The sequence below is a fragment of the Scyliorhinus canicula genome, chromosome 6 (assembly GCF_902713615.1).
Source record: "Scyliorhinus canicula chromosome 6, sScyCan1.1, whole genome shotgun sequence".
Lineage (NCBI taxonomy): Eukaryota > Metazoa > Chordata > Chondrichthyes > Carcharhiniformes > Scyliorhinidae > Scyliorhinus > Scyliorhinus canicula.
Genome location: NC_052151.1, coordinates 16,059,244 through 16,081,189, shown reverse-complemented (window position 1 = coordinate 16,081,189; position 21,946 = coordinate 16,059,244). Strand labels below are relative to the sequence as shown.

Sequence of the window (21,946 nt, the reverse complement as noted above, 5' to 3'; positions counted from 1 at the left end):
GGGGCAGTGCCCCCAGTTTTATAATGTAAAGGACGATCTAGCGGTAGTGGATGGCATACTAATGGACAGGATAGTAATCCCACAGAGCATGCGAGAGCTGGTCCTCGGTCAAATCCACGAGGGTCACCTGGGGGACGAAAAGTGTCGCCGGCGAGCCCGAGAGTCAGTGTATTGGCCAGGCATCAGTCTGGATATCACCAACATGGTCCTCAATGGCCCAACGTGCCAACGGTTCCAGCCGGCTCAGCCTAAAGAGACTCTACAGCCGCATGAACTGGTGTCCTCCCCATGGTCCAAAGTTGGTGTTGACCTCTTTCATGCAAAGGGCCAAGACTATGTCCTCCTCGTGGACTATTTTTCCAACTACCCCGAGGTGGTCAGACTGACTGACCTCACATCAGCAACAGTCATCAAGGCATGCAAGGAGACTTTTGCCCGTCATGGCATTCCACTTACAGTTATGACTGATAATAGCCCGTGCTTCTTCAGCCAGGAGTGGACGGATTGTGCCCGGCTGTACAATTTTAGGCATGTCACTTCAAGCCCCCACTACCCCCAGTTGAATGGGAAATCTGAAAAGGCGGTCCACATTGTTAATAGGCTGTTGTGCAAAGCTGCTGACTCGGGTTCGGATTTTAACCTGACACTGTTAGCCTACAGGGCGACTCCTTTGTCCGCTGGCCTGTCCCCAGCACAGCTGCTAATGAACCGCACACTGCGGACGACGGTGCCGGCTATCCACATCCCGGACCTTGACAACTTCCCGGTCCTGCAGAGGATGCAACAGTCTCGGGCCCAATGCAAGTCGGCGTATGATGCCCACGCCACAGATCTCCCTGCTCTGGTCCCTGCTGACCGAGTTCATGTTCAGCTACCTGACGGTGGCTGGTCTGCCACAGCTGTGGTGGTTAAGCAAGTGGCCCCGAGATCGTTCCTCATTCGCATGCATGATGGCTCCTTTCTTCGGCGTAATAGGCGGGCCCTGCGGCTGCTTCCACGCCCGCCACCTGAACGTGATGTCCCGCCTCGCATGCTGGTTCCTCAGAACGTGCCCTTCCACGAGGCCACCGATCTGCCATTTCTGTTACCGTCCTCTACAATGGAGGCAGTTCCGCCCATTCAAGTGCAGGCGGCCCTTGACCCACCCTTGAGGCGGTCAACCAGAATTCATCGCCCGCACAGAGACTGAATTTATGGACTGACTGTTGCATTACCTTGTGATCCGTTTACACATCTGTACATATTGTTTTTTCCTCATTTGTTATATGCCCACTATCTGCACTGGACACCTTGCCATGTAAATACGTTAACATACTTTGTACATAGTCAGGCTCCTTTACACACACACTCACTATTTATTGACCGACACACATTTTATTAAAAGTTAGAAAAAGGGGGGAGATGTCATAATATACATCCAGGTATATGATGGAGTGCAGACAGGCAGTGATTGACACACAGGATGACCAATGAACACACAGAACACAGCAGCCAATCACCAGACAGGACACGGCCACTATAAAGCCAGAGGGCACCAGTTTTCCCGCTCTCTTGGGATCCAGCCTCTGAGACAGTCAGAGCTCGTGAGCAGCAGCTAGAACATACACCATGTGCAAGTAAGATAGTCTGGTCAGGTTAGCCTCAGGTCTCCAGTCAACTCAGCATAGTGTCAACCCACAGTTAAAGTATGTATGATAGTTAAGAGTTCAATAAAATAGAGTTGCATTTCTCCAAGTGTTGGAAGCCTGTCTCTCTCACTACTGCAGTAAACGCAGTCCTCGCAGACCCAGCTTTCCCAACACATCACCGCCATTTACCTGCCTTGTTTAATATCTTTGCTTCACAAAAATCTATCCATCTCGGATTTAAATTTAACAACTGTTCTAGCTTCACCTGCTGTACGTGGAAGGGAGACCCAAACCTCTAGCAACCTTTGAGTGAAGAGTTTCTTCCAAACATTTCTCCTGAACGGTCCAGCCCTAATTTTCAGACAATGCCCCCTAGTTTTAGAATCTCCAATCAGTGGTAAAGGTTTATTTTGTCTACCCTGCCTTTCCCTGTTAATATCATGATCAGATCACCCCTTAGCCTTCTAAATTCTTGCAAAAACAAGTCAAATTTGAGTAATCTCTCCTCATAACTTAACCCCCTTAGTCCAGGTATCATTTTTGTAAACCTATGTCGCCACCTCTCCAAGGCCAAAATATCTTTCCTAAAGTGTGGTGCCCAGAAGTACTCTCAGTACATCAAGTAGGGTCTAACCAGGGTTTTGTATAGCTGCAGCATAACCTCTGTGTCTTCATACTGCAATCCTCGGAGATTCCTCAGAGATTCTTCATCTCCCAGTCTCCCCAAAGATTCCCCCTCTCCCTCTCCTCATAGATTCCCCCTCTCTGGGGGAAAGGCAATTATGATGCGATGAGGCAAGACTTAGGATGCATCGGCTGGAGAGGAAAACTGCAGGGGATGGGCACGATGGAAATGTGGAGCATGTTCAAGGAACAACCACTGCATGTCCTTGATAAGTATGTACCTGTTAGGCATGTCAGGTGACCCATCAGGTGCTCATTGAAGAGAGGAAGCTGCATATTGTGAGGACTTCTAATGTCTGTGCAATCAGAGTATGGAGAGAAGTCCCCCTAAGGGGACAAAACTGCCTCCAGATTCATTCAGGCTGCCCTTGATGCCCTCCTGCATTTGTCACTGGATCAGTAATTCAGAGACATGCACTGCGGATCCGGGTTCGAATCCCACCACGGCAGGTGGTGCAAATTGAATCCAATAAATATCTGGAATTAGAAGTCTAATGATGACCATGAAACCTTATTGATTGTAGCACAGTGGTTAGCACCGTTGCTTCACAGCGCCAGAGTCCCAGGTTCGATTCCCGGCTTGGGTCACTGTCTGTGCGGAGTCTGCACATTCTCCCCGTGTCTGCGTGGGTTTCCTCCGGATGCTCCGGTTTCCTCCCACAAGTTCCGAAAGATGTGCTGTTAGGTGAATTGGACATTCTGAATTCTCCCTCAGTGTACCTGAACAGGCTCCGGAATGTGGCGACTAGGGGATTTTCACAGTAACTTCATTGCAGTGTTAATGTAAACCTACTTGTGACAATAAAGATTATTATATTATAATTATAATGTCCTTCCGGGAAGGAAATCTGCCATCCTTACCTGGTCTGGCCTACATGTGACTCCAGACCCACAGCAATGTGGTTGACTGTTAACTGCCACCCCCCAAGGGCAATTAGGGATGGGCAAGAAATGCAGGCACAGGCAGCGACACCCACATCCCAAGAATTAATAATGAATGAAAACAAAGACAGAGGTCCCTCTTCTGGGGGTCTTCCAGGCAGGGAGCTCTCTTCTGCGGCGGCCTTACAGGTAGGGGTCTCTTATGGGAGGTCTGTGGCGTGAATCTCTTTAATTAGGGGGTCTCTGCTGGGGGACGTCGGGTCACCCATGTACTGTTTGGGACGGGGCAGGGGCGTCCCAGAAAAACCCATTGGGGTGGGGACTAGTGGCTGGATTGAGATGCGGGTGGGGGTGAGGGGCTGAACTGTATTGCAAGGGGGGCCCAGCTGTCGAACCCCGCTCTCGGGCTGCCTGCTCAAAATGACGGCCCGATAGCGGGATTACAATCCTAATCGTGCAAACTTGTGCATGGCAAAGGATTAGGTCTTGCTGCCTGATGTGTGCTCCTGGCGCGAAGGCAAATCAGGTGCAATTCAAAAGTCTTCCAACCTTGTGTCTGTGTGATATCAACAAGACTCAGGTCCTATTCGGAGGTAATACTGGACAGGGGCAATCTTCCCAGTTTATCTTAATAGGCACGGTGACAGGAAGGATGCCCCATTAGTCAATAGTTTATCGATAACTCTTTGGAAAATACTAATCTCCACTCACCTCATGAGTTTTGAAGAAAGGAGAATCCTCCAGAGTGTCCTTAATCAGCTTCAAACGATCGAGGTATGTTTTCTGGAACAGACAGAACGCGGGAATCACTGAACTGATTATCCCCCCTTCCCTTTCCCCCTCCCCGAGCTCAGAGTGAGAATCACAGAATCTATACACTGCAGAAGGAGGCCATTGGGCCCATTGACTCTGCACTGGCCCTTTGAAAGAGCATATTACCGAATCCCACCCCAACCCTCCCGCTTATCCCTGTAACCTGCACATTCTTTTTTATCTGATAACAATCCAATTCCTCTTTGAAGATCAACCTGCCTCAACCTAGGAAGTTCGTTCCAGATGTCAACCCCCTTCTGGGTCCTCACGTCACTTTTACTCATTTTGTCCATTATTTTGACCTGTGTCCTCTTCTTTTTTTTAAAAATTTAGAATACCCAATTCATTTTTTTTCCAATTAAGGGGAAATTTAGCGTGGCCAATCCACCTAACCTGCGCATCTTTTGGGTTGTGGGGGCAAAACTCACGCAAAAACGGGGAGAATGTGCAAACTCCACACGACAGGGACCCAGAGCCGGGATCCAACCTGGGACCCGGCGCCGTGAGGCAGCAGTGTTAACCACTGCGCCACCGTGCTGCCCGCAAACACCAACAAACTTACCAAAATAATCTTGTTTCCCTTGGTGAACTCTCGGAATGCCACCACAACCTGCTCTTTGGTCTTTGTCTTCTTAAAGTCACGGTTCACAGACCCGTCTTCGTTCTGTAAGAAGAAGAAATAATTAACAGAAGCATGCAAACAACACTGACCTTTCACCTCTTGGGCCTAAAAGTAGGCTCAATCCAAGTTAATTGTATGGAAGGTCGCTCTCTCCCAACAGGCTGAGCAGATCTCTCCACCGTAATTAAATGGGTTGCTAAACTCCAAGGAGGCAAAGGACCCAACTTACACACCTCGGCTCACAATGTAACAGACACTGAGGCTGACTATCAGGAAACAGATTCACTGCTGTAATATCGCGCGCAGTTGCGAAGTTTAGGTTATATCCCGTCTCTTACTCAGCACAGAAAGAGAGACAGGTCGCCAAAGCTTTTCATCTTGCACAGCCTCCCCGGACAGGCACCGGAATGTGGCGACTAGGGGCTTTTCACAGTAACTTCATTTGAAGCCTACTCGTGACAATAAGCGATTTTCATTTCATTTCATTTTTTTCAAATCAGGACAAACGCATGAATGCCAAATTTCAAACATCGCTACAATTTATACCACAGGAGAAAAGGTTGATTGGTTGGCAAATCGACTCTGATTGGTCAAGGCGTCTCCATGGAGAAAGCAACTGGAGGCTAGCCAAACACTTGAGTAATTCAAAAGGAAGCAAGGCTTCCACACATTAGCACATACTTCTATAGACTAACACACTCAACAGCGGCACGGTGGCACAGCAGTTAGCACTGCTGCCTCACAGCGCCAGGGACCCAGGTTCAATTCTGGCCTCAGATGTCTGTGCGGAGTCTGCACGTTCTCCCCGTGTCTGCGTGGGTTTCCTCCGGGTGCTCCGGTTTGCTCCCACAGTCCAAAGATGTGCAGCTTAGGTGGATTGGCTGTGCTAAATTCCCCCTTAATGTGCAGGTTAGGTGGGGGTTACAGGTGAGGGTGCACTTTGAGTGCAGACTCGATGGGCCAATAGCTTCCTTCTGCTCTGTCGGAATTCTACACTCACAGGTGTACCAACACACAGTTATATAAACCAACACATACTTCTACACACCAACACTGCCTCATATACACCAACACACACACTTCTGTACAGCAAAACACACGCTTCTATACACCAACAAATACTCCTTTGCATACATCCCGAAACTCACTCCTGCAGCTTAGTTTAGCTCAGTGGGCTAGACAGCTGGTTTGTAATGCAGAACAAGGCCAGCAACGCGGGTTCAATTCCTGTACCGGCCTCCCCGAACAGGCGCTGGAATGTGGCGACTAGGGGCTTTTTACAGTAACTTCATACTTGTGACAATAAAATATTATTATTAAGTACACTGATACACACTGGGTGGCACGTGGCACAGTGGTTAACACTGCTACCTACGGCGCTGAGGACCCGGGTTCGAATCCCGGCCCCGGGTCACTGTCCGTGTGGAGTTTGCACATTCTCCCCGTGTCTGCGTGGGTTTCGCCCCCCCAACCCAAAGATGTGCAGGGTAGGTGGATTGGCCACACTAAATTGCCCCTTAATTGGAAAAAAACTAATTGGGCACTCTAAATTTACAAAACTACACTGATACACACTGACACATGTTCATACACACAAAGTCATATAAATGTGTATGCACTCATATAGTCTCACAGACACACACTCATACAGTCTGTTGCGCTAACAATTGCACACAGAAACACGAAAACAGTACAAAAGAGGCTTTATTACCGTGAGATGTTATTACCTCAAGTGGAGCTGTAAAATGACAGCTCAGAAGACCTCATGGATATTTATACTGCTCCTGTGGGCGGAGCTAGCCGGCAGGGGCTTACCGACAAACTATGCAGGAGCTTACCGACAAACCTGTAATAGCCGGTACTATTGTACATCCCCTAATAGAGGCACACACATATATATACAGTGGTATTACCACACAGTCACACACTCACAATCTCACACACACTCATACAGTCTTTTACACACACTCTGACAGTCACACACACACTCGTACAGTCACACACACAAAGTCATTGTCACACACACATACACAGTCACACACACAACAAGACTGTAAGACACAGGAGCAGAATTAGGCCACTCGGCCCATCGAGTCTGCTCCGCCATTCAATCATGGCTGATATTTTTCTCATCGCCATTCACCTGCCTTCTCCCAAGAAGACACATCCACAGACACATAGTCACATACAAGCAGACATAGAGTCACACATGCAGTCGCGCACATACAGTTAGACACACTATACAGTCACACACATATACAGTCTCACACATATACAGTCTCACACACAAACACAGATATTGCATGGATGGGATTCCCTGTGAGAACCGACCTACCCTGAACTGGAAGCAATTTTACAATGGGGGGGGGGCACGGGGAGGAGGAGGGAAAGAGTGGAGAGGGAGTGGGTGAGAACAGGGCAAGACTGCCCTTGCCTCAATTTAAGGCCATTAAATATCCAATAAATAACCAGAACACAAAACAAACAGAAAAATGACCAAACCTCCATCTCAGGCAGTAAGGGTGGGGGATGAGGTGCCTCCTTCTGACTGGTCAAGTCCTTTCATCAAGTCCCGAAGAGTAGACCTCAGGATATTCCTCCCCCAGGACCCCATAATAATAATCGCTTATTGTCACAAGTAGACTTCAATGAAGTTACTGTGAAAAGCCCCTCGCCGTTACATTCTGGCACCTGATCGGGGAGGCCTGTGCGGGATTTGAACCCGCGCTGCTGGTCGTGTTCTACATTGCAAGCCAGCTGTTTAGCCCACTGTGCTAAACCAACCCCTGGTTTAACACCTCCCTCACGAACCCCAGGCATCCCCTACCCTCCTCTGTCTGGGACTCCTGCCACTTACTTTCGCTCTGGCTTCTTTGCACTTAGTGCCAAGCACTTTGCTGCAGTCCCTCTTCTAGCCACTGCAGCACTGTGTATGGAGGGGCTAGAGAACTGCAGCCATTTCCCAGGCGGGACCTCTGCCCAAGTGAGAACGGATGTCCTGCCTTCTGCCAATCAATGCTCGTTAGAGTGTGAAATGTCAGCGCGTTTGTTGGAGGCGGCTGGGATTCATTCCCCAAGCCCCCGCTTTCTGAAAAATTCAGAACACAGACCGATAGGTGCACACTCCTATCTCTGTAATTCCCTCCAGCCCACAATCCTCTGAGATATCTGCACTCTTCTAACTCTGGCCTCTTAATTATCCCTGCTTTGAATCGTTCCACCATTGGCGGCCATACCTTCCTAAGCTCAGAGGTTCCTTCTCTAAACCTCTCTGCCTCACTCTCCTTCATTCAAACACTCTTTAAAACCTATCTTTTTAACCGAACATTTGCCCTAATATTTCCTCATGTGACTCATCAACATTTCTTTGGTAATCCTAACTCCTATGAAACACCGTGGAACACTTTCAGCGTCAGTCGCTGTTCAGTTGTTGGCTCTCTTGCCTCCGAGTCACATGGTTCTTAGTCAACGTCCAGCTCAATAGCTTGAGCACAAAAACCAAGGCCCCCACTCAAATGCAGTGCTGAGGGATCGCTGCACTACGAGATGACGCATTAAACCGAGGCCAGATCTACCTGCTCAGGTGGATGTAACAGATCCCAGGCGCAATTCTCTCCCCCCCCACACCGGGTGGGAGAATCGCGGAGGCACCGGCGAATCCCGCCACGCCGACCCGGCACCCGCACGCGATTCTCCCACCCCCCACCCCCCAAAACCGGCGCGGCGAGATTTACGGCTGGCCGCTCGGAGAATCGCCGCTCGCCATTTGTAACGGGCGAGCGGCAATTCTCCGGCGTGGCCGCCCAATACGACGTGTTCCCGCCGGCACCGACCACACCTGGTCGCTGCTGGCGTGAACAGCGTGGGAACGCTGGGGGGGGGGGGGGCCTGTGGGGGAGGGAGGGGGGATCCAGCACCAAGGGGGTGCCCAAAAGGGGTCTGGCCCACGATTGGTGCCCACCGATCGGCGGGCCGGCCTCTCTGAAGGAAGCACTCCTTTCCTCCGCTGCCCCGCAGGATCACTCCGACATTTCTTGCGGGGAGGACGGCAACCGCGCGTGCGCGGGTGACGTCATTTACGCGGCGCTGGCCGCGTAATTTACGTGGCACCACTTTCACGCGGTGCCAAGGTGCATAAATGACGCGGCGCCGCTCCTAGCCCCCCGGGGGTGGGAGAATAGGGGGCGAGTAGCGGCCTCCGACGCCGGAGTGAAACACTCCAGTTTTCACTCCGGCGTCGGCACTTAGTCTCCCGACGGGAGAATCTCGCCCCCCCCCATTTTGATGAAGAGCAAGGGGAGTTATCCCCGGTGTCCTGGCCAATATTTATCCCTCAACCAACCTCACAAAATTGGATTATTTGGTCATCATCATAATGCTGCCTGTTGGGGGTTTCTGAACACAGATTAACTCCTCTGCCTCCTACATTAGAACAGAGTCACACCTCAGAAAGAAGTACTGCATTGCCTGTTATGTGCTTTGAGACGCTTGGTGCTCTTGAAAAGTGTTGAATAAATGTACCTTTGGCCTGCATTAAAGATTCCATATGTAAACTGAAATAAATTGGATTAAATGCCCTCTTCATTCTCCTTCCCTCGTATTCTCTCCTCCCTGCTGTGAGTAGTTGTAAACAAAGAAAAGGATATTTCCCTGTTGTTTATTTTCTTTGTCTGGATGTTAAATTAGGCTTCAGTCTGTGTTGCAGGCCCGTCTCGGCACTTGACCTCCTTCAGCCGCTGCCATGTACGACTGCTTTCCCAAGTGTCAGCAACAGACATTCCTGTGAGTGTGTATGTGTGTGTGTGGGTTGTGAGTGGGGGGAGCGAAGTGCAGGCAGAAACTGTGAAGAAAGGGCTCAGCAGCTTAATTTAGAGTCGGAATGGAAACACAGGTGTCCTTAAGCCTCTGTGCATCGTAACCACGGAGACCAAGGCCAGAGGCAGCACCAATAATCAGTGTAGGAAGCACTGGTGGGGAGGAAGCACACACCACGTTTTGCAGATAGAGGAAGAATGTGCATTTTCCAGTGCTTTTCACTGCTCGGGTGATCCCCAAGAGTTTTGCAGCTGATATATAATGTTTGACATGTCATCATTGTTGTGCTGTAGGAAACATGGCAGCCAATTTATGCACAGCAAGCTCCCACAAACAGGAATAGTGACCAAATAATGCCTTTTTGTTTGATTGAGGAATATTGCACAGGAGACCAGGGATTTCAAAATATCCACTTGGGTTGTGTGAAGTGCTCAGTTAACCACGATTGCCAATTCCCTATTAGCAATAGCCTTCAGCCGCGCAGCCAGAGGCCTCGGTAGTCGGTGGGGGGTATGGGTGGTCGGTGGGGCAGGCAGGCAGGGACAAGGGTTGCCCCAGGAATGGGTGCACACGATTCAGGGGTTGGCATTGTGGTGCTGCGCACCGTTGACCCCTGGTTGCCCACCCCCTGCACCTCCACCACACCCTCCCATGGCAGCCCACCCCCACCGAGGGTCCCCCCACCCCCAGCCGAGCGTCCCCATCCCCTACCGAGCACTGGGCAGCAAACCCAGCAGCCCTCGGTCTCTTTTCCTGTGAGTAAAGATGTCTTTCTGGGAGGCCGCTGAATGACCTGAGGCCGTTGGATAAGGCGTGGTCCCGTTAATTGTTTGGAAATGGCGCCTTAGTGGTGATAATTAGTTTATCGCCATGCTGCGGCACGATTCCGAATTCGCCTACGGGAAAGGGCCGGATGCATCACAAACTGTTTGGCGCTTGGCGAAGTTCCCATTTTCTGCCTCTGCGTTATTCACTGACCTCGTTTCGGTTCAGCAAGAGCGTAATAAGGCCGGAGAATCGCGCCCGAGGAATGTGCAGGGATATGGGGAAAGGTGGGGGAGTGGCAGAATGTGAATTGCTTCTTCGGAGAGCTAGCATGGATGCACTGGGCTGAATGGCCACCTGTGTGCTATAACGATTCTATCATTATTTGAAACACTCCTGAGTACAAATATATTTTATAACCAGAGCAGTCAGGGCCATCAGCGTAGAGGGTTAGGGCCTCCGCGGGAATAGATGTGACTGCGGACAGTCCACCCTTTACATCGACAGGAACCTCAGCCAGTGATTGGCCCCATGAAGCTGCCCAACTGCGAAGCAATGCTGGGCTCTGGACACAGTCGGGGTGGCGGGGGTCCTGCAACAGACACAAACCTGTGTCCCCCTGCGAAAATGGTCACTAATTGAGTCCTTCAGAGCTCTGATTGTCTGCCCAACCGCGGTGAATATTCCCCATTCCACTGTCAGTCCACCACTAGGGAACCCACCCAGACGTGGTACCACACTGGGGAGCTGAGCCAAGAGGATTTTCCACAATTTTCCTGGTTCCCCTTCCCCCTCGCCACATCTCTTCCCTGGTGCTTCCTGAGCTGGAAAACATTTGCAGCATTTTCAGTTTTTATTTGGAGCCTACATGTTGGAGTTGTGTCTGGCTCTCTCACCTTAACCCCTTCGATTCTGAAGCCCAGTGTGGCAGTGGAGCTGATGGTCTCTCTCCACTGCATATACCGCGGCTTAGTGACGGCTCGCTGAGTCTTCTCCTCCTCCGTCGGTGCTTCAGGATCCACCTCCACCATCTTCAGGTACATGTCCCTGCGCAGGCTGGGCTTCTTCCTCGCTTTGGTCAACTCATCTTCCAAGTACGTTCTGTGAAGACCATAATTGGCAAGGTGAGTGTGGGCCTGTGGGCAGGAGGCGGATGGGTATGCCTCACCCAACTATGCTCCCCTTCCTCTCACCATTCTCCTCGGCCCCTCTCGAACCCCCACCCCCCTCACCATGCTGTCCCTCCTCTCAAAATTCTCCCCCTCCCCTCACCATCCCCCACTTTCCTCCCCTTGTCTCTGCATCTCCCACCCTCTCCACTCCATCAACCCCATCATCCCCTTCCCTCTCCCTGTCATCCCCTTCACCCACTCCCCATCATCCTCATCCTCTCCCCCTCCCGATCATCTCCCTCCACATCACCCCCATCTTCTCCCCCTCCCCATCATCTCCCTCCCCATCACCACCATCCTCTCCCCCTCCCCATCATCTCCCTCCCCATCACCACCATCCTCTCCCCCTCCCCATCATCTCCCTCCCCATCACCACCATCCTCTCCCCCTCCCCATCATCTCCCTCCCCATCACCACCATCCTCTCCCCCTCTCCATCATCTCCCTCCCCATCACCACCATCCTCTCCCCCTCCCCATCATCTCCCTCCCCATCACCACCATCCTCTCCCACTCCCCATCATCTCCCTCCCCATCACCACCATCCTCTCCCCCTCCCCATCATCTCCCTCCCCATCACCACCATCCTCTCCCCCTCCCCATCATCTCCCTCCCCATCACCACCATCCTCTCCCCCTCCCCAGCATCTCTCTCCCCATCACCACCATCCTCTCCCCCCTCCCCATCATCTCCCTCCCCATCACCACCATCTTCTCCCCCTCCCCATCATCTCCCTCCCCATCACCACCATCCTCTCCCCCTCCCCATCATCTCCCTCCCCATCACCACCATCCTCTCCCCTTCCCCATCATCTCCTTCCCCATCACCACCATCCTCTCCCCTTCCCCATCATCTCCCTCCCCATCACCACCATCCTCTCCCCCTCCCCATCATCTCCCTCCCCATCACCACCATCTTCTCCCCCTCCCCATCATCTCCCTCCCCATCACCACCATCTTCTCCCCCTCCCCATCATCTCCCTCCCCATCACCACCATCCTCTCCCCCTCCCCATCATCTCCCTCCCCATCACCACCATCCTCTCCCCCTCCCCATCATCTCCCTCCCCATCACCACCATCCTCTCCCCCTCCCCATCATCTCCCTCCCCATCACCACCATCCTCTCCCCCTCCCCATCATCTCCCTCCCCATCACCACCATCCTCTCCCCCTCCCCATCATCTCCCTCCCCTTCACCACCATCCTCTCCCCCTCCCCATCATCTCCCTCCCCATCACCACCATCCTCTCCCCCTCCCCATTATCTCCCTCCCCATCACCACCATCCTCTCCCCCTCCCCATCATCTCCCTCCACAACATTCTCCCCTCCGCATCAGCCTCCTCCTCCACCACCCCCGAGCTAATATTCCCCCTCCCCGTCAGCCGCCTCCCCCACTCCCCATCATCTCCCCCCTCACCATCATCGCTTGAGGGTAGCGAATGTAATCCCGCTATTCAGAAAGGGAGGTAGAAAGAAAACCGTGAACTACAGACCAGTGAGTCTAACGTCGGTAGTAGGGACGGTGCTGGAGTCCATTATTAAGGATTTCATAGCTCAGCATTTGGAAAGGAGTGGTGTAATCAGACAAAGTCAGCATGGATTTGCGAAAGGAAAATCATGCTCGACAAATCTACTGGAATTCTTTGAAGATGTAACTAGTAGAGTTCACCAAGGAGAACCAGTGGATGTGGTTTATTTAGACTTTCAGAAAGCTTTCGACAAGGTCTCAAATGGCAGATTAATATGTAAAGTTAAAGCGCGTGGGATTACGGGTAGTGACTTGAGATGGTTAGAAAGCTGGTTCGAAGACAGGACGCAAAAAGCTGGAATAAATGGGTATTTTTCCAATTGGCAGGCATGGCTAGTGGGGTACCGCAGGGATCTGTGCTAGGACCACAACTGTTCACATTATATATGAATAATTTAGACAAGAAACTAAATGTATTGACTCCAAATTTGCAGATGATACAAAGTTGGGTGGGAGGGTGAGCTGTGAGGAGGATGCAGAGATGCTTCAGCAGGATTTGGACAGGCTGAGTGAGTGGGCATATGCATGGCAGATGCAGCATAATGTGGATAAATGTGCGGTTATTCGCTTTGGTGGCAAAAATAGGAGGGCAGATTATTATTAGAATGGGTGTAAATTGAGAAAGTGGATATATAGCAAGACCTTGGTGTCCTCGTGCATCAGTCGCTGAGAGTAAGCACGCAGGTATAGCAGGCGGTAAAGAAGGTAAATGGTCTGTTGGCCTTCATAGCGAGAGGATTTGAGTATAGGAATAGGGATGTTTTACCGCAATTGTATAGGACATTGGTGAGGCCACACCTGGAGTATTGTGTGCAGATATGGTGCCCTTATCTGAGGAAGGATGTTCTTGCTGTACAGGGAGTGCAGCGAAGGTTTACCAGGCTGATTCCTGGGATGGCAGGACTGTCATATGAGGAGAAATGAAATGAAAATGAAAATCGCTCATTGAAGTAGGCTTCAATGAAGTTACTGTGAAGCCCCTAGTCGCCACATTCCGGCGCCTGTTCAGGGAGATTAAGTCGGTTTGGATTATATTCATTGGAGTTTAGGAAGAGTGAGAGGGGATCTGATAGAAATTTATAAAATTCTAACCGGATTAGACAGGGTAGATTCGGAAAGAATGTTCCCGACGGTGGGGGAGTCCAGAACTAGGGGTTAGAGTTTGAAGGTAAGGGGTAAATATTTTAAGATTGAGGTGAGGAGCAATGTCTGCAATCAGAGAGAGGTGAATCTGTGGAATTCACTACCACAGAAAGTAGTTGAGGCCAAAATGTTGTGTAATTTAAAGAAGGGATTAGATCTAGCTCTTGGGGCTAAAGGGATCAAGGGGGAAGGCGGGATTAGGGTATTGACCTTGATGATCAGCCATGATCAGAATGAATGGTGGAGCAGGCTCGAAGGGCCAAATGGCCTCCTCATGCTATCATCCCCCTCCCCATCAAACCTCCCCCCAATCCCCATTAACCACTTTGCCATCATCCCCCTCCTCCCATCATTCCCATCGCCCTCACACCATTATCGCCCTCCCCATGATCTCCCTCTCCCCATAATCCCACTCCCCATCATCCCCTTCATCCCCATTATTCCTCTCCCCATCATCCCCATCATCCCCTCCCCCATCAACCTCTCTCCCCACCCCATGATACCCCTCCCCATGATACCATTCACCCCATTATCCCTTTCCCCACCATCCCCTTCCCCCTCACCCCTCTCTCTGTCATCCCCATCATCCTCGTTATCGCCCTCCACATGATCCCCATCACCCCCTCCCGCATCAACCGCCTCTCCTCACCCCATTATCGCCCTCCCCATAATCTCCCTCTCCCCATAATCCCACTCCCCATCATCCCCTTCATCCCCATTATTCCTCTCCCCACGATCCACATCATCCCCTCCCCCATCAACCTCTCTCCCCACACCATGATACCCTTCCCCATGATACCACTCACCCCATTATCCCTCTCCCTACCATCCCCTTCCCCCTCATCCCTCTCTCTGTAATCCCCATCATCCTCATTATCGCCCTCCCCATGATCTCCTTCTCCCCATAATCCCCCTCCCCATCATCCCTATCATCCTCATTATCCCACTCCCCATGATACCACTCACCCCATTATACCCCTCCCCATGATATCCCTCTCCCCATGACTCCCATCACCCCCTCCCCATCAATCCTCTCCTCACCCCATTATACCCCTCCCCATGATACCCTCCCCACAATATCCCTCTCCCCACCATCCCCTTCCCCCTCATCCCTCTTTATCATCCCCATCATCATCATTATCCCACTCCCCATGATACACCTCACCCCATTTTCCCCTCCCCTGGCCATCCCCCTCCCCTCCCCATCACCTCCTGACCCCATTACCCACCTCCCCTCACCCCCCAACCCCCACCCCTCACTCCATCACTCCTCTCCCATCACCCCATCACCAGGCACCACGGAGGAGAGGGGAAGAGGGACAGTGTGAGTAACAGACATCACTGGGGGGAGGGGGGGACAGTGTAAATAACAGGCATCACTGAGGGGAGGGAGGGACAGTGTGAATAACAGGCATCACTGAGGGGAGGGAGGGGGACAGTGTGAGTAACCGGCATCACTGAGGGGAGGGGGGGGCAGTGTGAATAACAGGCATCACTGAGGGGAGGGGGGACAGTGTGAATAACAGGCATCACTGAGGGGAGGGAGGGGGGACAGTGTGAATAACAGGCATCACTGAGGGGAGGGAGGGGGGCAGTGTGAGTAACAGGCATCACTGAGGGTCGGGAGGGGGGACAGTGTGAGTAACAGGCATCACTGAGGGGAGGGGGAACAGTGTGAATAACAGGCATCACTGAGGGGAGGGGAGGGGGACAGTGTGAGTAACAGGCATCACTGAGGGGAGGTAGGGGGACAGTGTGAATAACAGGCATCACTGAGGGTCGGGAGGGGGGCAGTGTGAATAACAGGCATCACTGAGGGGAGGGAGGGGGACAGTGTGAATAACAGGCATCACTGAGGGGAGGGGGACAGTGTGAATAACAGTCATCACTGAGGGTCAGGAGGGGGACAGCGTGAGTAACAGGCATCACTGAGGGGGGAGGGGGACAGTGTGGATAACAGGCATGACTGAGGGGAGGGGGGGGACAGTGTGAATAACAGGCATCACTGAGGGTAGGGAGGGGGACAGTGTGAATAACAGGCATCACTGAGGGGAGGGAGGGGGACAGTGTGAATAACAGGCATCACTGAGGGGAGGGAGGGGGGACAGTGTGAATAACAGACATCACTGAGGGGAGGGAGGGGGACAGTGTGAATAACAGGCATCACTGAGGGGAGGGAGGGGGGGCAGTGTGAATAACAGGCATCACTGAGGGGAGGGAGGGGGACAGTGTGAATAACAGGCATCACTGAGGGGAGGGAAGGGGACAGTGTGAGTAACAGGCATCACTGAGGGTAGGGAGGGGGACAGTGTGAATAACAGGCATCACTGAGGGGAGGGGGGGACAGTGTGAATAACAGGCATCACTGAGGGGAGGGGGGAACAGTGTGAATAACAGGCATCACTGAGGGTAGGGAGGGGGACAGTGTGAATAACAGGCATCACTGAGGGGAGGGAGGGGGGACAGTGTGAGTAACAGGCATCACTGAGGGTCGGGAGGGGGACAGTGTGAGTAACAGGCATCACTGAGGGGAGGTAGGGGGACAGTGTGAGTAACAGGCATCACTGAGGGGAGGGAGGGGGACAGTGTGAATAACAGGCATCACTGAGGGGAGGGAGGGGACAGCGTGAATAACAGGCATCACTGAGGGGAGGGAGGGGACAGTGTGAATAACAGGCATCACTGAGGGGAGGGGGGACAGTGTGAGTAACAGGCATCACTGAGGGGAGGGAGGGGGACAGTGTGAATAACAGGCATCACTGAGGGGAGGGAGTGGGGGACAGTGTGAGTAACAGACATCACTGAGGGGAGGGGGGACAGTGTGAGTAACAGGCATCACTGAGGGGAGGGAGGGGGGACAGTGTGAATAACAGGCATCACTGAGGGGAGGGAGAGGGACAGTGTGAGTAACAGGCATCACTGAGGGGAGGGAGGGGGACAGTGTGAATAACAGGCATCACTGAGGGGAGGGAGGGGGACAGTGTGAGTAACAGGCATCACTGAGGGGAGGGGGGACAGTGTGAGTAACAGGCATCACTGAGGGGAGGGGGGGACAGTGTGAATAACAGGCATCACTGAGGGTAGGGAGGGGGGACAGTGTGAGTAACCGGCATCACTGAGGGTAGGGAGGGGGGACAGTGTGAGTAACAGGCATCACTGAGGGGAGGGAGAGGGACAGTGTGAATAACAGGCATCACTGAGGGGAGGGAGGGGGACAGTGTGAGTAACAGGCATCACTGAGGGTCGGGAGGGGGGCAGTGTGAGTAACAGGCATCACTGAGGGGAGGGGGACAGTGTGAATAACAGGCATCACTGAGGGGAGGGGGGACAGTGTGAATAACAGGCATCACTGAGGGTAGGTAGGGGGACAGTGTGAGTAACAGGCATCACTGAGGGGAGGGAGGGGGACAGTGTGAATAACAGGCATCACTGAGGGGAGGTAGGGGGGACAGTGTGTGTAACAGGCATCACTGAGGGTCGGGAGGGGGGCAGTGTGAGTAACAGGCATCACTGAGGGGAGGGAGGGGGACAGTGTGAATAACAGGCATCACTGAGGGGAGGGAGAGGGACAGTGTGAGTAACAGGCATCACTGAGTAGAGGGGGGAACAGTGTGAGTACAGGCATTCCTGATGGGAGGTTTAGGGAGAGGGGGGGGGGGGGGGTGGGCGGGGGATTGGGGGAGGATGCGGAAGGGACTGGAAACAGGAGAAGCACCGGACCCAAGGGCCCATGAGGTTTCTCCTGGCTCGGCTCCCGTCCCCTCTGTGATAACAGAACATGTCAATCCTCACCACCCAACCTCTTCCACACTCACTCGGAATCAAACACTTGATTGTGTCTCAGCCCCTTCCAATATTATTAGAAAGAGTTTGAAGGAAAATGAAATAAAATTGATTTTCATCTGAGTTTGCTCTTTGAAACATTTGGGAGATTAATCTACAATTCCTGGGGAGCACATGTCTATTCTATTGAAAGGGATTTGGAGTTCAGGTGACTAGAGTTGATATACCGATTAATCATGATCTAATTGAATGTTGGGGTCAGGCCCAAGAGAGCAGGATGGGCTCCCCTCCTCTCCCTAATGCTGAGGGACTCACCTCACTCCCATTTTGCAGTCCATCACACACGGCAGGTCAAACTCTGCCAGTAGGTCATCCATCTGGTTGTACCTCTCGCCATCCTTGTCCACCTCACCGTGGTAAGCTGGTACGTAGGGGCGCAACGAATCACCCATCAAGCGGTCCAGGCAGCGCTGCTCACACTCACAGAACTTCTTCAAGATTTTGCCATTGGCCCCGGGCTTGAAGCTACCTGCGTTAGAGAGGGCATGACAGAGATTAGAAGCAGATTGGTTCCCCAAGGCCATCCACTCAATGCCTCCTTCAATCCCCCCGAACCACCTTACCCTTGGCAGACTTAAATTCATACTTTTGTCTGGCCATCGCTAGCAAGGCCAGCCGTTGTCCATCCCTAAATGCCCTTGAACCGAGGGACTTGCCAGCTCATTTCAGAGGGAGAGTCAAGAGTCAACCACATTGCTGTGGGGCTGCCGTCACACATAGGCCAGACCAGGTGAGGACGGCAGATTTCACAGAATCACAGACTAATGCAGTGCAGAAGAGGCCCTTCGGCCCATCATGTTTGCACTGATACTATCTCCGCCCCCCCATCTCAGTGGTGCTTGTTATTCACACCTACCTCATCCCATTTGCCAGCACTTGGCCGTTAGCCTTGAATGTTATGACATGCCAAGTGCTCATCCTGGTACTTTATAAAGGATCTAAAGTAGCTCCTCTCTGCCACCCTCCCAGGCAGTGCATTCCAGGCCGTCACCACCTTCTGGATAAAAAGGTTTTTCCTCAAATCCCTCCTGAACTAAAGGGAATAGCTGCTCCCTATCCACACTGTACATGCCCCTCATAATCTGTACACCTCGATCAAGTCATCCCACAGTCTCCTATGCTCCTGAGGAAACAACCCAAGTTTTTCCAATCTCTCTTCATAACTTAAATGTTCCATTCCAGGCAACATCCTGGTGAATCTTCTCTGCACCCCCTCCAGTGCAATCACATCCTTCCTATAATGTGGCGACCAGAACTACACGCAGTACTCCAGCTGTGGGCTCAACAAAGTTCTACACAACCCTAACATGACCTCCCTGCTTTTGTAATCTACACCTCGATTGATAAAAGCGAGTGTCCCATTTGCCTTTTTCACCACCCTATTAGCCTACCCTTCTGCCTTCAGAGATCTATGGACAAACATGCCAAGGTCCCTTTGTTGCTCGGAACATCCCTGTGTCAGTTTTTAAAAATAAATTTCGAGTACCCAATTCATTTTTTCCAATTAAGGGGCAATTTAGCGTGGCCAATCCACCTAGCCTGCACATCTTTGGGTCGTGGGGGCGAAACCCACGCAGACATGGGGAGAATGTGCAAACTCCTCACGGACAGTGACCCGGAGCCGGGATCGAACCTGGGACCTCAGCGCCGTGAGGCAGCAATGCTACCCACTGTGCCACCGTGCTGCCCTGGGACATCCCTGTGTCATGACATTCATTGAATATTTCCTTGTCATATTACTCCTTCCAAAGTGTATCAGCTCACACTTTTCAGGGTTAAATTCCATCTGCCACTTTCTGCCCATTTGACCATCCTGCAACCTGAGACACCCAACCTCACAATTAACCACCTGGCCTACCTTTGTGTCATCCACAAACCTACTGGCTCTACCTACTGATTCTACCCCCCCACATTGTCACCTATTTTGTTTGTATAAATGGGAGGGGGGGCGGTTTAGCTCAGTTGGCTAAACAGGTGGTTCATGATGCTGAGTGAGGCCCTCAAAGGGGAAAGCTGCCTAGGTCTATGACGACTTTACCTTGCCTATAAATGACAAACAATAGGACATCCAGCACAGATCCTTGTGGTACGCCACTGGACACTGACTTCTAGTCACTAAAGCAGCCGTCTATCATCACCTTGTCTCCTACAGCAAAACCAATTATGAATCCACCTTATCAAGTTCCCCTGTATCCCATGTGCATTTGGCTTCTCCCATGTGGGACCTTGTCAAAGGCTTTGCTGAAATCCATATCAACTATATCAACTGCATCACCCTCACCTACACACCTGGTCGCCTCCTCAAAAGATGACGTCCCTCTGACAAAGCCAAGCTGACTATTCGGAGATAGATTCTCTCCTTCACAATTTTCTCCAATAGTTTCCCTGCCATTGATGTGAGACTCACTAGTCTGTAGTTCCCTGGCTTATCGCTATAACCCTTCTTAAATGGTGGGACCACATTAGCTGTTCTCCAGCCCTCTGGCACCTCCCCCATGGCCAGACAGGAATTACAAATTTGAATCAGGACCCCTGCAATCTCCTCCCTCGCCTCCCACAGCAACCTGGGTCACAATTCATCCGGACCTGGGGGTTTATCCACTTTTAAGCCTGCCAAAACCTCCAATACCTTGTCCCTCCCTATGCCAATTTGCTCAGGGACCTCACAGTCTCTCTCCCTGAGTTCCATACCCACCTACCTCATTCTCTTGGGAAAGAAGACTCCCCTGAAGGACATGAATGACCCAGATTGGTCTTTACGACATTGGATGATAGTTTCATGATCTCAGACTAGCTTTCAATTTTACTAATTGAATTTAAATTCCAACAGCTGCCTTGGTGGGATTTGAACTCATGTCCCCAGATTATATTTTTTAAAATAATATTTTATTGAGATATTTGAAAATGTTTATAACAGCAACATAAACAATGACATCAACATGGTAAAATAAACATTGCCCCCCCCACCCCAATCTTCACACACCTCAACCAGACAACAACAAACCACCCCCCCCCCCCCCCACCCCAACCTTGAATACTGCATCTGCTGACATTTTAATTTTCCTCGAGAAAGTCAATGAATGACTGCCACCTCCGGGTGAACTCTAACATTGACCCTCTTAAGGCGAACTTTATTTTCTCGAGACTGAGAAACCCAGCCATGTCACTAACCCAGGTCTCTACACTCGGGGGCTTCGAGCCCCTCCACATTAACAAGATCCGTCTCCGGGCTACCAGGGAGGCAAAGGCCAAAATGTCGGCCTCTTTCACTCCCTGAACCCCCGGATCTTCCGACACATCAAAGATCGTTACCTCCGGACTCGGCACCACCCCATCTCGTAAAGTCCCCTTCCATTTGTTCCACCAACCGAGATAGGTTTAACTTGTGTCGTACCTCCCATTCCTGGGCTACCTGGATTCCCAGATATCGAGAGCTCTTCCCTACCATTCTAAGAGCAGCTCTCCCAGTCTCTTCTCCTGTCCTCTTGCCTGGATCGCAAACATCTCGCTTTTCCCCATGTTCAATTTATACCCCAAAAAATTGCCAAATTCCCCCAAGATTCACATTACTCCCCCCATCCCCTCCAACGGGTCCGAAATGTACAAGAGGAGGTCAACTGCATAGAGCGAGACCCGGTGATCCAACCGGTTCCCCCCCCCCCCCCCCTCCCCCCCTCCGAGAGCCAATGGCTCTATGGCCAGAGCAAATAGTAACGGGGAGAGGGGGCACCCTTGCCTTGTCCCTCGGTGTAGTTAAAAATACCCCGACCTCAGCAGTTCATACGCACACTCGCTACTGGTGCCTGAGAGAGCAACCGCACCCAGTCAATAAAGCCCTCACCAAACCCAAACCTTCCCAGCGCCTCCCATAGGTAATTCCACTCCACCCAATCAAAAGCCTTCTCCGCATCCATCGCTCCCACCACCTCCACCTCCTCTCCTTCTGAGGGCATCATAATAACATTTAGAAGCCTTTGAACATTGGCCGTGAGTTGCCTGCCCTTTACAAATCCCATCTGGTCTTCCCCTATCACCCCCAAGACACAGTCCTCT

General features: G+C 51.8%; 1 protein-coding gene across 1 annotated transcript in view; it reads right to left on the bottom strand.

The window, feature by feature from the left end:
* Nucleotides 1–21,946, bottom strand: part of LOC119967002 (inositol-trisphosphate 3-kinase B-like) — a 181,689-nt gene that overhangs the window by 5,351 nt on the left and 154,392 nt on the right. The window contains exons 3-6 of the mRNA XM_038798989.1: nucleotides 18,149–18,362; nucleotides 11,106–11,310; nucleotides 4,570–4,671; nucleotides 3,906–3,977 (exon numbers count right to left, since the gene is read on the bottom strand). Of these exons, the coding sequence (XP_038654917.1) occupies nucleotides 3,906–3,977; nucleotides 4,570–4,671; nucleotides 11,106–11,310; nucleotides 18,149–18,362 (593 nt within the window). The remainder of the gene's footprint in view (nucleotides 1–3,905; nucleotides 3,978–4,569; nucleotides 4,672–11,105; nucleotides 11,311–18,148; nucleotides 18,363–21,946) is intronic.